The sequence below is a fragment of the Ciconia boyciana genome, chromosome 7 (genome assembly GCF_034638445.1).
Source record: "Ciconia boyciana chromosome 7, ASM3463844v1, whole genome shotgun sequence".
NCBI classification, from domain to species: Eukaryota; Metazoa; Chordata; class Aves; order Ciconiiformes; family Ciconiidae; genus Ciconia; species Ciconia boyciana.
In genome coordinates, this window is record NC_132940.1 from 40392693 (window position 1) to 40409849 (window position 17157).

Consider the following 17157-nt stretch of genomic DNA (forward strand, 5'->3'; position numbering starts at 1 on the left):
AAGTTTTACATGAAAAGGCCAAAATTCCCCTGGAAAAGCTGAATGGAAAAAGTTCCAGTATTACTGCTGAAAAACACACAGTGTTCTCTGATACTTTCTCCCTAACCAGTGTCAACTACTGTTTGTTTAGGTGAAAAGAGAAACTCTTGTGTCTCACTGCTGCTTGTCTAGTGCCACTTCTTCTTCTCATTAGGTCCTGAGTTCCTGAGTGTTGGTGTTAGCAGAAAGGTGGGCTGCAGCTAATGGTGCAGCCTATGGTCTCTGGGGGGTGTTGCTGAACTGTAGCTTAATGCTGGTCAGAAGATGTAGATCTGGCCACTTCTCTTCCATCTCTGCATTGCTCCTTTGTGAAAACATGGAATTAATCCCAGGATTTTGCTAAAGCCTGGGAATGAAACAACGCAAACTAGGTAGGTTGCTGATTCCATGCAGGAAATGAAACCACTTCCACTGAAGCTATTTTCTCTCTCACTTATCAAATGAGGAGAGTTATTTGGGGAAGATGTTTTAGCTGAACGACTGTGCAGAGTGGTCAGCGTGCTGTACTACTAAACCAAACTCTGAGCACAGCTTTGTAATGCAGTAGTATTTCACACTTTTTTTTCCCCTTGGTGAGCTGCTGATGGTGAGGGCTTTGATTGAACGTCAGGTGTAAGAGGATCTGAGAAACAAAGGCTGTGGTTGTTTGCAGTAAAACTACTGCTGGGAAAATTATTAATGTAGACTTTCCTGCTTAGGAAACAAAATCCTCCCTCTTTTTTTTTTTTCTTTAACCTTCCCCCCAACCCTAAATTGCAAAACATTAATTCTTTGCTTCATTAGTATGGAACATTTTAATACATGTTCAGGCACAGCACCGAAAATTGATAGGCATAGTGTGACCTTCAGAACCAGGGCAAATAATGTAGTGCGGGGGGCTCCCACCACTGTGGCAAGCCTGTAGGACAATGTGACTTGCCCTTCACCCTTCCCTCTATACTCCAGCAAAGTTGAACTTCCACTACAGCCAGCCTCTTTTATTCACAAGTAGGATTTTTTTTTTACAAGCAGTATTTTCTTACAAACCATATTTTGTACTGTAGAAAGCGTATGGTATCTGGTCACAGGTTTTCTAATCTGATCCAATTGAATGGATTGAAAATCTAACACGATCGTACAGCAGACGAAAGAGCTACAGTACATGATTTCCAGGTGTGTGTTACAGAATTAAACTCTTGTTAATTACTTTGAATTTACTGGTTCACCCATATTCATGATGGTGGATAATGGTCAATTTAGTGAAAAAAATATGGAGTGATATTTGAGTAGTATGTCTGAGACCTACTGTTGAGATTGAGATTTTTATGGAGAGAGAGAAAATGTGAAGCTAGAAATGAGCATCAGAACTTCTGATTTCTGTTACTGACTTTGGTTACAAGTGAGTCACTTCACGATGTATGTATTCCTATAGTGTCCCTAGCTTGTCAAATACTGTCCTAATGAGAAGGTGGTCCTTCTTTAGAAACATCATCTTAAGGCCATTTGTTTTTTTTCTTCTGTAAAATGAGCTTCAAAATTACACATCTAGGCAAAGTTACTTGAATTCCTTTAAAAATGCTAGCCGCAAAGGTTTTTCTTTTTATCTTCTTGAGGTATTGTGTAGCATGCAGCAGAAAGAAGAGAGCAAGTCAAAGCACTTAATAGACTCTCCTAGTTTTTCCCCTCTTTAGAGAAAACAGTATTGCTGTCAGTCATCGATTTCCTGTTTATTTTCTCTGGACAGTGAGCATGTCATAGGAAACATGGACTGACAGCATGGAGAACCAAAGTTATTTGCCATTCTGTTAGTAAGTCCTCTTCATAATCGTGTTGCCACAGGGCTACATCCCAGAATCCCAGTCTTATTCTTTGCAGTTAAGTCTCTCTCAACTCAGTGTTGCACAGCTGTAGGCTTTTTTGACTGGATACCACTAGGCTCTATCTGAAGTTTTCTGTAAACACCATTGCTGGCTCTGTGACAGACTTGAACAGAGGTGCCCTTTTACTGCTCCTTCTCTTCAGGAAGTCCAGTCAATTAGTCCAAGGCAAAACCATAGATTTCATTTTAGTTTTTTTTCCTCCTTAAAATATTGCCAAATACTGGCTCTCTGACTGAAGTCATTTCAGCTGAAATGAGTGTTCTCAAGTCTAGCAACAGTTTGCAAAGACAATATGCTAGGACTTTGGAAGTTAGGAATTTAGATGTAAGCTGTAGGAGTATTCCTGTATACAGTTTGTCATAGTCTTTCTGTCACTTGGGTAGCTTGATTTTTCTGATCCTTAACCTATGACCAGTTTGTCTTTGTAAAGAACTAGTTTCTTGGCTGATCTGTCAAATGTTCAAGATCTTCTAATGCCAGATCTGTTTTGACACATACCTTGCTGTCTTTGAATATTGCTTGCTGTGGTGTCCTAGGACCAGAAAACTTTATGTCGTGATATACTGCATTTTCTCTCTTGATTCTACTGAAGTGTGGCATCAGAACAGTCATCTGATGTGACATACTGGAATGCTGCTGTGTTAAAAAGATTTCAGAATCACAGGTGATACCATCCTCAGATGAATATAATACTGCCCCCTTATAATCGATTATTTTCTTGTTTCTTAGATTTCTAATGCTGTAGAACTTAAAATCAGAGGAGGGGCAGTATCCCACTTGTGTCTGATCTTGGCAAACAGCATTTGATGTTTTGTCATCTCTGTAGAGAAGTGTGCTTCAAACCCCACAGCAGCAAATGGGGATGCCATTTTCTGCAAGTTCAGAATACAAAACCTGACTTTAATAGTTCAGTTCTTGGGAGCAAAACCAGCTGTCTTAAGGACTAAGAAAACCTGAGTTGCATTGGGTATGCCTATAGCATGTATATATCTGCAGAGGGGCTAAGAACATATGGATATTCAGTGGCAAAGTAGACTTCACAATATTCTTTAGGTAACTTTTTTCCAAATGTTTTTGGGAGAGCAGAACAAAGCCTGTGAGCTAATAGCTTGCCAGTGTTAAAGAGCAGTCTCCAGAATCTTAACTGAACTTAATAACAGTGGAAAGAAATAACATCTTTTTTTTCTTAATTGGTAGAGTCTAAAATCTCTCAAATTAATGTTGCTGAATGAGCGTCAGGTAATAGCTGTGAATTTTGATGAAAAGAATAGCTATATCTCTAAGAATAATATTTTTCTAGTCTCAAAATAGCAAATTGAGTAACTCTTTTGTCAGTAACTGCTTTAGTGAGGAAAAATGAGTGTCTTGTGCTGCAGAATAGTAAAAAAAAAAAATTACATTTTTCTTCTTTCTTGTAGCATTTTAAAAATAAGTTCAGAAAGAATGAGGCATGTTCCTTATTGTCTGGGTCTTAGGCTCATGTGGTCTGTTGGATTGCAGCTCTCTCCTGGGTCACTATCTCTGTGTGTTTTACTTTCAGCTGACTTGGCTCTGTAGCTCTGTCTCCTAGTTTTCTACCATGCAAAGCCCATCCAAGGAGCAATACTGACCGGCTTCCCTGCACTTCTTGTTTCGTTCTTTCATGTGACATTTTTCAGACATCCAAAATGAAAAAAAAACCCCTATATTTCCCAGACTTAGATTTTCTGTTTAGCTTGTTGCCTTTATTTTCTGTAAGCATGGAAAAACAGAATGTGGTTGACCTTCATCTGCAAAGATTTATCCATTCCAGATAAGTAAATTTGCCAACATTGCACCTACCAAATGAAAGGAGTTGAGTGTCTCCAGCAGTTTTGTTTTATTCAGAGCCAGTATCACCAGAGACTTCCCAAAATACACTGTTTTAAAATTTTTGTTCTCAAAGCCCAGCAAGTACAGGAGTCGTCTTTAGTCAGATGTCCCTTCAATGAAGTAAATATGTGTCTGGGTTATATTAGGCTTCATAACTGAGACTGCCTGTTGATACTGATGATGTACTTTAAATTAGCCAGTGTGCTTTAGCTCTTTAAATAGAAACAACATAGGAGGAAGGTATTCCAGTTACCTTTCTGAGGGCCTCAAGTAGTCACTTGTAGTCACTCAGGTAGTCATCAGGGTGGAAGAACTCTTGCATCTTAAACATTGGGGTGTTTCCTGCCTCTCCTGTCTACTTGATAGGTCAAGGGCCCTGCCATCTTGAAAATTCTTGTAGAAACTTGGATTTTGGATTTTGTACTCCATCTTGGATTTTGTACTCTGGATTCAATTCCACCTGCACTCTCTCGCTATAGTCCCTCCCTAACACAATATACTGTGGAAAATTTTGAGCTGGAGAAAGAGACAGGTTTTTTCCTCCAGTGTTTTGAGATGGTGGAGAAGGGATGTTGTTTTTTCTCCAAGATACATGCAATGTTCAAAGACAGTGTGTGTTCCTTGTCTCCAGAGTGCAAGAAGCTGTAGGAAGAATTTCTGAGTTCTAAATGGAGGTTTGATATGCCATAGAATTTCAGGTACTCTGTTTCCTAATTTTTTCATTGACTGAAAAAGCTGCATGATGTGAAGAAGTGGGAATGCAATCTCATGTCCTTCCTAAACTAAATTCTTAAAAAGTCTCGTTCCACCCCAGGAATCTTAGGGCATAGTCATGCTTTCTGTTTTGCCTGTCTAAGCAAGCAGGCATACTATACAGTCTTCACCAAATATCATCTTATATTTTTGGATTTTAAGACTCTTAAGAAGGAAAATTAAGTATGCCTTTCTCTAGTACTTGAATACTTTATTTTATAGATAACCACACAATTTCAGGTTAACACTGGTTAATAGTATCAGTGAAGAAGTGGCATCATCATGGTTCCTGTGAGAATTCTGCTGCTACACAGCTAAACGTATATAACGAAATACAAAGTCCAGAAGTCCTGAAGCTAGTACTACCATTTATTTCAATGGTGGTGTATCCTTGTCAGGATGAGTCAACAGTGAAAGCAGCCTGTGTGTCTAGCCTGAGTTACTGGTGTATAATGCGAATTCTTTTTACAAAAATATTTACATCATCCTTTTGTTGACAGTGTTGCTCTTCATTAAGTACTTGAGGATTTTATGTTTTATTTAAAATATAACGTAATGTAAATTATTAACTAAAAGACTATCCTATCTCCTAAACTTCTGGTAGACTGATCCTTGAGCTCGAGCATAGTTGCTTCTAACTCTTAATATGCTGACCTTGGCTCTCCAGAAGATGGATTTACAGGATAATGTTAACATACTATGTTTTTCTTATTTAATCCTTAATCCTACTTTTAAATTTTCAGTCTTTCCTAAAACATTGCAAGAAAGCTGTACATCGTATTGGATTAAATATATAGGTCTCATTATTTTTATTACTGAAGTAGCAAATATATTTGTTTTATATAAAATGTGTGTAATGTTTACAGTTTACTGTATTCCCGTTTTCCTTTAGCATGAGACTTTTCATGATACAGCATTTTATTCTTTCTCTGCACACTTTGGCTTCTTTATGCTTCCCTATGTCTCTTAAACTGTCATCTTTTCCTCCTCTGTCTTTCCTATCCATGTCATAGTTTCTTGTATGCTTTGCTTTCTTCTGTGGCGTTTTTTTGTTTTGTTTTTCCCTTCAGTCTTCCCATCCCAAGGTATGTAGGGATGTGGAGGGATTTCCTGAATCTGGCTGTCGTGTTTCCTTCCATGAACTTCCATTCCTCTTCTAGGTTCCTATGACCACTTACTTCTGGTGCATTTTTGCCTCTAAGGGAGCAAGATTTCAACCCTTTTATTTCTAGGTTCCTAAAGACAGGACGCATGTTCACTGGCATGTGTTTTCTTTGCAGTGAGACCAAACTTTGAGGAAGGTGGGACAGCAACAACTGGGAGGAAGCATGAGTTTATACGCTCTGAGAGCGAGAACTGGCGCATCTTCAGGGAGGAACAAAATGGGGAAGATGATGATGGAGGCTGGCGACTGGCTGGGTCACGGAGGGATGGTGAGAGGTGGCGCCCTCACAGTCCAGGTGAGAGGAGATGTGGAGAAAAATGCAGCCATGGTTATAGGGAAAGGGCTTTGGGTGAATTGGGGCATGGGGAAAGCAGAGGAAAGGGAGGAGGAATAAAGTTTGGGACAAAAATAGGTAAGGTTCATGTGGTTTTGGTTATTAAATACTGTTTTAGCATACCTGGGACTCTTGGTCCCAAAACAATTAGCATAAAATTGTGCCTTTTGTTTTCTTTTTAATGTTTTCAATACCCTAACATATTTAAGGGAATGCTTGTCTGTGGTGTGCTCCTGGTGTGTATGTGCCTGGTAAAACCAGGAGTTTTTTAAATAGCACTGTTTCTCTGTGGCTGTAATGCTGAGGGGAGAGAAGTTACCCACATTAGGCAGCATATCTAAGGCTGCGGAGTGATGCTGCCACTAAATTGTTCGGGTTGTTGGCCTCTTTCTAGTTTTCTAAATGGGTTTGCAATGCCAAGAGGCATCCTTGGAAAATCTCAAAATACGTTGCTCTATGCATCCTGTAGTTAGTTACAGGATGTCTTGTCTCGCTAAATTTGAGGCGTCTGTTTGGTGTCACTCTTCCCTTCCCTGGCCTGTCAAAGTCACTTGCTTTGCAGCATTGCATTGCTAGAGGTGCAGGAGAAATACAAAGTGGAGCTTGGTATTTGAGTAGTATGGCTGAAATTTTTTTTTTTCTTCTTCTACTTGGAAAAGATTCTGCTAGCCAGTCATACCTGTTGTATGCTCTTGGTTTTGGGTATTTTTTGGCTGCAGAAGGCTTCCGGGGAACCAAGGGAGGATTGTGGCTCTCTTACTGTTACATCTTCATAGGGAAGCAAAGGAAGCGTAGGACATTCTTGGGGCTGAGGTGGACAACTTCTTTTCTTCAATTAAAACAAGTCACACTTGCTCTTACAATGGGTCTATCACCCTTTTCAACGTCCTAAAGGACTTTCAGTACTATAATGGTTGTGAGCAACCATTACCTCTGTTCCTAACCCTCTCCACAGCTACGTATTACTCTGCCCTTAAACAACTGTTAGCTTGTACTAAAATTTAGCAGTGAGCCCAAGGCTAGATTTATTATCAGCTGTTTCCTATTTACAGCAGAGCTAAGGGGCAAATTTTGAAGAATGTAATTTTCTTTTCCCCAGTCTTTGGTCACGATTGTTCATTAGACACTGCTGCTTTGTTATATAGTTCAAATGACATCAGGCCAGCTACGATTGTGCCTCATGATGATCAGATGCATCATGATACTCAGGAGTGGAGTGTTTTGCAAGTACAAGTCTGCATGCTTTAGCTTAAAAGGAAGTATAGACCTCAAAGTTCAGAAGTACATTCATGTCTTGAACTTTTTTGGAAGATGTTCTGAGGAAGGTTTTAAAAATTCATCTTACTTCCATCTTAGGAAATATTACTGTTTATTTGAATTTCTGCTGTAGTAGACAACTAACTGAACTTCACTTACAAGTTAGTTTTAGCAGGTGTAATAAAAAGCCTGTTCTAAGAATTCTGTGAATCTGCAGAGAAGCTGCTAGTTTTGAGATAGACTGAGCTGGCAGCTGTATTGTACTAGTTTCTCAGCTTTGGTCAGAGCTGTATTTGAATTCTCTTGTTAGTAGTAGCCACAGGACCATCAAAATGGTTTTGATCACATTCTTGCTTTAAACATTGAATTTAACTCAAATTGGCATGGCTTAAACTGCTTCTTTGTACTTATTCTGCTGTTAGGTAATGGTACTAATCGTATGTCCTGCTAAAAATAGAGAAATGTCTTCAAAGTACTGTCATCATTTGTTTAGCTTCCTTTGACTTGGCTCTGCATACTCCCTACTAAATTGTACGCTGCTTGTTTTTCTTTTTTCTTTTGGGTGAGAACAGTTTAGAATAAAGTAGTAGTTGTCAGGCTTGAGTTTATCTTCTTCTGTTGTTAAGCAAAGAATACTTTGATTCCCAGAGACCATTGTTTTTCCAGCTTTTGAATTGGTCTTGGTCCTTCAGCTGTGTTTACTGCAGGATGGCTAACCTAAATCTGCTCATTTTGTGCTTTTTTTAATAGGTGCAAAGGATCAAGAGGATGGACTGCTTCTGCTGAAGCAGTCTTGTGCCCCTAAATATAGTTTCCCAGATTCTATGATCTGATTTATTGTAGCTAAAGTTAACTCCCTTGACATAGTTGAAGGGATCTGTCATGTGTCCATGCTGTGTTTAAGCTGTTCTCCTCTCACATGGCTATGCTTCATATGAAGTAAGCGGTCTTCTGAGTATTGGTAGTGAAGTGAAGCAGCAAATCAGTCGGACTTCTCCTTAAAATAGACAAGCCTAATGCTTTTTCCCTTCTACTAAAGTCAGAAGGATGTAAACTTGTCTGTTTTGCAGCATGAAAACTGCCTGGATTGCATCACCAGGCTTTTCCATTTAGAGTTTATGGGGTTTTCTGCCTTTCCTACTACTGTCTGTGCCCTAGGACTAGAAGTCTGATGAGAAGACATCTTTCCTTGGCTTATACAATGGAAAAGTTGTTTTGCTAGTTGTTCTGGGTAAATGTGGTACCACTGCTCTTGTAGATGTGAAATAGGATCTTTAGACTGGGTTAACTATATGTAAGAAGAACGTGACCATGGCTTTAAATTCACTGGCTGCTTCAAAATTCTCTTGATTTTTTTTAGCCATCTTTTTAAATGATTTCAATGACTACTTACCTAAAAAGCCCCTTCTTTCTGTTGTTGCAGTTCTTGCATTCATACAATGATTGTCCTTTGAATTTGCAGAGCAAGTCCATTTTATCAGATACATATACAAACCTTTTTTTGGTCTCAAAAAACTAGTGAATGATGTATAGATGGTTTTGGTTTTGTGTTTTTGTTACCAAGTCATCCTTAAGGAATAGGGATCATCTCTTCTTGCCTAAAATTTCTGATAGGATTTTGTCTTTACTTAAGCAGCTCTATTAAGATCTTTTTCCTGAAAAGCATTTTAGAGAGGCCTTAGTCTATAAGCTCATAGAAAGATTTTTTTGGTTGCTGCTTCTTTTGAAAGGCTTTTCAAATTCACCTTGGTTCACTCCATTTTCAGAATCAACTGCTGTGAATCAAGTAGACTTCTTATTTTTTTGGGCATTGTGCTTTGTGCTTCTTGAATATCTTAAAGCAGCTAAAGTACATTCAAGAATCTTGCTCTAAAATTGAGCAAAACAAAAATTAGGTTCATATACAATGTATGCCAAAAAAAGTAATACGTGTACTATTCCTTTGTCTCTTGTTTAGTATTTAGTACTGTTTAGTTTAGTATTTAGTATTGTTTTAGTGTACATTGGAAATTTCTTTTCTGAATTAGAGAATATAATACATATTATATAATACAATAATCATAATACAATTTATATTGCGGGGGTATACAGCAGGCAATATTTGAAAGGCTCCTGCTTAATAAGAAGATACTCCTTTTCTTTCCCTTGTCCTTTAAGATGCCTATTCATAGGTGGATTGTACCCTGTAGGGGCTTTCTGAATTTCTGTCACTGTTTGTCATCTCTTCACCCACCCCTTCACCCTTCCAAGTAAGCTACTGCCCCCGGGACTGTCTTGTAAAGCTACTTTCCCCCCACCTTAGACGGCCCTCGTTCTGCAGGCTGGCGAGAACACATGGAGCGACGGCGGAGGTTTGAATTTGATTTCCGGGAACGAGATGATGAACGGGGTTATCGACGAGTACGGTGTGGAAGTGGCAGCATGGATGACGACAGGGATAGTCTCCCTGAGTGGTGCTTAGAAGATGCAGAAGAAGAAATGGGAACATTTGACTCCTCTGGAGCATTTCTCTCTTTAAAGGTGAAAAGCTGTCTTGGGCCCTTTGTTCATTTCGAGCAAGTGTCCTGTTATGTTGGGTGGATTATCGATGATTATGTTGACTTTGTAGAAGGTGCAGAAGGAGCCAATCCCTGAGGAACAGGAGATGGACTTCCGACCTGTGGAGGAAGGGGAAGAAAGATCTGACTCTGAAGGGAGCCACAATGAAGAAGCCAAAGATCATGAAAAGACCACCAAGAAAGAGGGGGAGAAAACAGATAGAGTAGTGGCAGGTAAGGGGGAACTTCTCATGCATCTGTTCTATGCTGCAGTGTAGAATTTCCGTTAATTCGGTTACGTAGAACCATGCAATGTTACAGAAGCAGTGGAAGAAGCAGTCCAAACATCTTCACCGGCTGCCAGGTCAGATACCCCACCGAAATCCCAGCCTCCAGACCCGCTGCAGACGAGCCTTTTTGAAAGGAAGGAAGAGTCTGTGCCAGAAAGAACAGAAAAAACAGAAGATAAAGAGAATCGAACAGAGAATACACCGCCAGCCAAAATGTCCAACAGAGGGGAAGGTAATAAAGTTGATAGATACATTTACTAAGTTTCCATTACTTGTTGTGATTAGTCTTGGTCTCTTTTAAGAGGCAAGTACTGGATTATGGTGATGAAAAGCCAGAATTCACCAACTGGTCTATAAATATAGGATTTGTTGGATATACGATCTCAAATGCTTGCAGTGCACTGGTACTTCACATTGCAATGCAGTCTAGAGAAGCATGAGCTACTTGTGGATGTGCCTCATTGTGGTATAGGAGATCAGTCTAGATAAATGTATGTGGCCAGGGAATGGGATACGCTGAAATGTGCTGAGTTCTGCACTGTTAGAACTAAACTGTTTGTTCCTTGAAGTTGGGTTGGGTGCCTGTGCTGTTAACAGTACCAATGTGCAGTCATATGTACAGGAAGTTCTGAAAATACTTTTGCTGTGGTGCTAATTTTAAGCTGTTGAATGTTTTCTACAGTAAGTTCTTAAAAGTAATTTTCATTTATTTTAAAGATAATGAACTAATTTTAACATTTTTCTTTAGATTTGGCTTCTGTTGCTCAACCTTTGCCACAGATTTCTGCAGACACAGCTTCTCCTGCTCATCTTTCTCCTCCTGTTTCCAATTCAAATCCTGCTCTGCGGCCAGTTCAGCCACCTGTCACAGCTGCTCCAGGAATGGGCAACATTCCCACTGACCCAGATGATGAAGAGGGCCTCAAACACCTAGAGCAGGTAAAATTTCTCAAATTCCTTTGTTGTTGACAATCATGAGACTGGAGGAATGTGGAATGCAAAAAATACTTGAAGCCCATAAAAACAGAAATGCAGCTGAAACTTTACACTCCACAATGTATACTGAAAGCTACTTTTCTTCTTTTTTTTTTTTGAGAATAATTCAAGCCTATGTAATATTTTTCTGAATAAGGGTACTATACCCAGTGTTAAAGAGCTAGAGATCCTAGTGCTTATGACCACTGTCAAGTAGCCTTACCATGTGCCTTGAGAAACCATAAAACAGTATGCCCAATATTTAAAAAAAAAACCCAACCAAAAAAACCCCACACAAAAAACCCAAAACAAGACCCCACCAAACAATAAATGAAACACAGACTGTATTCATGAAAGTTTAGTGACTGCTGGGATGTGGAGCATTTTTCATGCTAGTGCTCCCATACCTGTTTTATTTTTCACCACGATACTGTGTGGGACCTTCTTGGCAAGTTGTTTTAAAGTTTTACTTAAGCAGGTGAACTGTGCTTATTCAGGATTCTGACAAGGTGGTAGACTGAGCTCAGGGTTTGTGGTGCAGTTACACCAGTCCTTGAGTTGCCTGTAATTCCTTGTACACTCTTGAGCACTGGGTTGTACAAAGTTGTTGTATTTGGCACGCTCTTTTTCAAATCTGTGTGCACACATCTAACTTGTATTCCTTGCTGGTTTTGATGTCTCCTGCAGCAAGCAGAGAAAATGGTGGCATACCTGCAGGACAGTGCCCTTGATGATGAAAGACTAGCAGCAAAAATACAAGAGCACAGAGCAAAGGGTTCCTCTATGCCGTTGTTCCATGAAGCCATGCAGAAGTGGTACTACAAAGATCCACAAGGAGAAATTCAGGGTAGGTCTGTGCCCTTTACACTTCCTCTTTTGTTTCACAGAACTGTTAAAGAGTTCGTCACAAAATTATCACCAACAGATACTGATGCTTGTTTTTACAAAAGCAGCACCAGGGTATTTACCACTCTAGAATTAGGTTTTGAAAATGGATCCTTCTACCCATCACTGCCCCCATCAGCTCAGCATGCCTAATGTCCAGAATTATACTTTACCGTGGCTCAGGTTTGCCATCACTTCATGTTTCTGTAAATTGAGGTTAGACTAAAACCTGTTTTTCATGCCAATAGTTACTCAGATTTCCGGACAATAGTGGAAACAAAACAAGAATGTGACGATTCAGTAGCTTGTTGAAGAATCCATGAGAAACACTGAAATCAGTTTGCTAGTCTCAGCCCGAAGACATGGAGTATTCAGGGAAGGGTTATTTGTTTAGAATCTAGGGCAAAGAGAAAACAAATTTTCACAAGCCAGTGCTCGCACATAATCTCAATTTAAATTGTACTTGCAGCCAGTGCATTATTAGGTCATATAATACCAACTGTTTCATGCTTGCAGTTTTTGCTTAAGAAATCTCAATTCTTAAGAAATCTCGCAATGAAAGTAGGAACAGGCCTTTGTTATAGATACTTGCGTCTTTGCCTTCAGAAGGGACTTTTCTTTTGGAGGTTTCAGGGCTCTGTTTTAGCAGCTGCTTAGCTGCCTCCCAAAAATGCAATTAAGCAGTGAGTTCCTTACTTGCTGTACTTCACTAAGTAGTAGTTGCTAACGCTGTTTAGTGTGAATGACTTCCTCAGCTATGAACTCTAGATAGGATTTGTGGGGGTGTTATTTGTGAGATCTGTGCCAGTCTCTTGTCTGTGGGTATTACACATCTTTAGGGTTTTCTTCTCACCCCTTTAAGTTTAAAGGATATTAACCATAAAACGTTTTTATTTGCTCAGTGTGCTTCAAACTGTACGTTAGTCGCTGCTGGGTCTTTATTGCTCAGTGACGGTCTAACAGGTTTTCATTGGAGTAAATACTTCCTTGAATGTGACCTCCAGAAGTAAACACTCCCACATAATTTTTTCTTGGGATACCTCTTGTGGTTTCATATTCTCTGAGAGGAAGTACCTTCTAAAGATACTTTTACAGCGAAGGTGAGAATTACTGAACATTCTTGCTTTTCAGAAGATATTCTTGCAAAAATTGTATTTACGTGGTTCTTACTCTGTTAAAATAACCTATTTTTTTAAATATACTGGCTTTGTGTCCATTTGGATATGTAAAATTAGTTTAGGAGTCCTCCTTTGAAGGGAGTGACTGAAATCTTTCTCAGGAAAAAGAGGAAGAGAAGGAGAAGTGTGGCTTTTTGAGAAAGGAAAAGAGAAATTGGTTTCCTCATTATCTTAAAAAATGTAATCTTGCACTCAGAGGTGGATCTGCTCATCTGCTAAGTTCCAGAAGCAAAACTTCTATAAAACATATGAATTCCTCTGATTTGAAGGCAGGAGTTGAAACAAGCTAAGATTGTTTAATTATCTGTGCAGTGTATGTGGGGAAAGTAGCGCTTGTGCTTTTAGCACTGTCAGCTAGCGGATACTGCTGAGGTCCAAACTGGAAATTGCAACTGTTGTCAACCTGATGCTGAGCCTGAAGTAGTGAGCTTTGCTGGAAGGCAGGATGTGTATTAGCTGGACCAAGCTCCACACCACGGTGGCTGCTTGGCTTTCATCTCAGAGCTGACTCGTCTCCCTCCAGTGCATGGTAAAAGCAGTCATGCACTTTTCAGTAAAGACTATCTGGGGGAATGCTGTAGCCACTGTAAAGATCTAGATATGTGCATTGACACTCGAGCCTTGAATGTACTGTCTGTCCAGACAAGTGGATGAGACAGACAGGAACGCTAAGTATTGTGTTACTTTAACAAGCACCATGCTCTTTGTTTCCAGTATGCTCAACTTGGCCTTACTTCCCCTTACCCTCCATGTGTGGTGGTTGGTGTTATTTCAGGTCCTTTCAGTAATCAGGAGATGGCAGAGTGGTTCCAGGCTGGATACTTCACTATGTCACTGTTGGTTAAGAGAGCCTGTGATGAGACTTTCCAGCCACTGGGAGACATCATGAAAATGTGGGGCAGGGTTCCCTTCACTCCAGGTCCAGCACCGCTTCCACATCTGGTAATTATGTGACAGTTACTGTATTCAAATAGTCCTGTAACAAATGGAAATTGCATTATTTGTGTCAGCTGCTCTGTCTTGAAATTGCAGGTGTTCCAAGCACCAGCTTGGTGCTAAATGTGTTAAATTACCTTTTTAAGAGGAGAAAAGACACTCAATTTAAAAATGTTTGGTTTGCCATGTCTGTGGCTGGAAGGCTTGGTCCTGTAATACATGCAAGTGCTGTGTATTTCACAGTTGCCATACTACAGGCTTTGTAAATGTTGATCTCTGTCTAGGTATTTTTCTATTTTCTTTGTCTTTTCAGTTCAGAATGCAACTTTTACATTGCTTGCGTTTGCAATATACTACTACTGTTATTATATATGTTATTAAAATAGAATGTTTTATTCCTAAACATAGGGTGAGCTGGACCAAGAGCGGCTGACTAGACAACAAGAGTTGGCCCTGATCCAAATGCAGCACCTCCAGTATCAGCATCTTTTAATACAGTAAGACTGCCAGTCCCAGAGATCTTCCAGTGGCTGTGTTCCGCTCTGCATTTTTAATCATCTGGGTTCAGCTTCTTGTCATTGTTTTCCTTGGGCAATGGGGCTGGGAGTGCTGCGCCTCCAACAGCAATAGTGTGCTTCCACAAACACCAGAGGCTCAGTAGTCCACAGGATTAGAGGGTAGCTACCTCAGGCACACTTTTCAGAGTCTTTTTCAGTGTCATACGTAGCTACTTTGGCAAGACCTGCTATATAGGTAGCTGTTACAGTCAAACTGAATCCCAGCTATCCTTGTAATGCAGTTCGGATGTTTTGGAGTCAGGGGAAGGCTACATGTCTTTTGAACTGGAGATGGAGAAGGCAGAACTTATTTTTGGTCTGCTTGCTCAGCTTTTTGAAGATCAGTGGAAGGTAACTGCTGGAGAAGGCAGTTTGTCATCCATTTTTGCCAAAGCTGTCAGTTGTTCAGTTCTGGCCAGTTCCTAACAACTTGTTTTGTAGGAGCTTGGAAAAAAGAAGCAATCAGATAGACTACTTGTTCAAGGGGTCCTTGAAAGCATGTGCCACGATTATGATTTTTGAATACTGATTGTCAGCTTATGATTTGATAAGGCAAGAGCCTTCCCTGTATTAGGGGATGCCTTGACATACTGGGGAAGAGATTGATTTGTATAGGTGGGCAGTCATCAAAGCCAGATTAATTTAAGCAATCTGTGTGTAATCTATAGAAAAAGGGAAGTAGTGTTGCACAGCCTACAAGAGTAACATTGGACAGCAATAACCAGTTGACATAGTTGAGGGTGAAGAGAAATTTGGTTCTCCTTATGTGGGCCAGTTTGTTGTATTCTTGTATTTTGATTCTTTCCAAGGCCCCATTCTGTGGTTTCCTCTTGTATTTAGCATGTACATTATATAGGTCAGTGGGCATAAATCCCAGAGAATGAATCTGTGCACAACTTCTGCAACTTGGGCATTATATAAGTAAGCAAGTGAACAAATACCAGTGATTCTCTGCTTCTCTTTTGAAGACAACAATATGCACAGGTGCTGGCTCAGCAGCAAAAGGCAGCCCTCTCGTCCCAGCAGCAGCAGCAGCTCGCTATTCTCTTGCAACAGTTCCAGGCCCTGAAGATGCGGTGAGTTAGCCCAGACTTGAACTGAATACCATTCTTCCTGTACTCTTAACTTGTATATAATGATAATTATAATCTTGTCAGTGGTCCATCCTATTCAAGATTGCTCATATTTGAGCATTACATATTTTAAAGATTGTGTGAATGTGAAACAGTTGTAGGATGTCAAATACTTCTATATATATGTAGCCTTCACCTCAGAGAATGTTTATGAAAACAAGGAGGAAAATCTTATAGTTGAAATCATACCTTTTTGACAGATCAGTTGTGCTGGTAACAGGATGGCTTTGCCAATGGAGTTCTGCAATACTAGATGCTTGTTCTTCAAACTAGCTTATAAGCAGCAGATGCAAAACTGTAGCAGTAGCTGGCTTAGCCCTTGGCTTGGCAGCAAGGATGAGATGAGCAAGAACTCTGCAAGCAAGTAGTATTGTCCACGTCATATTTTTGTTTTAAATAGAGGTGTGGAAGGAAAGGAGTATGTTACAAGTTACTGAATCTCATGTGTGTTCAGAGCACTCCTCTCCCTGGAAGTGGCATGTTGACTCTTCCTGTTGGTATTACAGAATGTCTGAACAGAACATGATGCCACCTGTCACAAGGTCTGTGTCAGTGCCGGACACTGGCTCAATATGGGAACTTCAGTCAGCTTCACAACCTACAGGTAAGATGCTTAGCACGTGTCTGATGTGTTGATAAAAGTTCATGGATTAAGAGCCAGCATTTTTGAGATGATCGCTCCCCTTTTGGCACTAGGTGAAGTTATTTCTGCATCAGTATTTTGTAACTGGTTCAGGCTACTTTGCCTTGCAGTTTAAATTCCATTTGAGAGCTGTGAAGAATATGGTTATTTTTCCTATTGTTATAGGAAGTTTTGATCCAAAGGGATTGAGTGTTACATTATAAAGATGTTCTGCTCTGGGAGGAGTTTGAATGCTGGTTCTTGTGTAGAATTTTGTAGGAAATCCAGCTTTGCTTCAGTAATGGCTGAACAAGCCATTAAAAAAATTACTGAATAAGGCTTGAAGCCTTGTTCTACAGGAAGGTAAAGTGGCCCTCTACTGACTAAGACTAATGTATTGTCATGATTTTAGTTCATAAAATACAGTAACTGCATACACAACACTTTCCCCTTTCAGTTGTTTTTTGTTATGTGCTTATTTTTGCTTGTCAATGTTTGTTTTCTTCACTATCTAGTCTGGGAAGGAAGCAGTGTCTGGGATCTCCCCATTGATACTGCAGCTCAGGGACCAGCTCTAGAACAACTTCAGCAGCTCGAGAAGGCCAAAGCTGCAAAGGTCAGAAACTGTTTTGTACTGTAAGAAAGTTGGGATTGCTGTTCTGCAATGTAACTGTGTTTCTTGAGCCAATGTAAGACTATTAGCTCTTCAATCTTCAGTCCACTCTGTACAATTTTGATTATATTTTCATGGAAAACACCATAAGGAGAACATGGGTTACAGAAACC

At 39.9% G+C, this 17157-nt stretch overlaps 1 protein-coding gene across 19 annotated transcripts in view; it reads left to right on the forward strand.

Annotated features, from left to right (window-relative positions):
• GIGYF2 (GRB10 interacting GYF protein 2) overlaps window positions 1-17157 on the forward strand; it is a 78302-nt gene that overhangs the window by 45678 nt on the left and 15467 nt on the right. For 9 of the 19 annotated variants that reach the window (XM_072869071.1, XM_072869067.1, XM_072869083.1 and 6 more), the window contains 11 exons: window positions 5783-5962; window positions 9561-9778; window positions 9867-10029; window positions 10099-10317; window positions 10834-11024; window positions 11748-11907; window positions 13899-14065; window positions 14468-14556; window positions 15585-15692; window positions 16256-16353; window positions 16887-16987. In XM_072869071.1, coding sequence (XP_072725172.1) covers window positions 5783-5962; window positions 9561-9778; window positions 9867-10029; window positions 10099-10317; window positions 10834-11024; window positions 11748-11907; window positions 13899-14065; window positions 14468-14556; window positions 15585-15692; window positions 16256-16353; window positions 16887-16987 — 1694 coding nt within the window. The remainder of the gene's footprint in view (window positions 1-5782; window positions 5963-9560; window positions 9779-9866; window positions 10030-10098; window positions 10318-10833; window positions 11025-11747; window positions 11908-13898; window positions 14066-14467; window positions 14557-15584; window positions 15693-16255; window positions 16354-16886; window positions 16988-17157) is intronic. The other 10 variants (XM_072869075.1, XM_072869080.1, XM_072869087.1 and 7 more) reach the window with 4 other exon arrangements.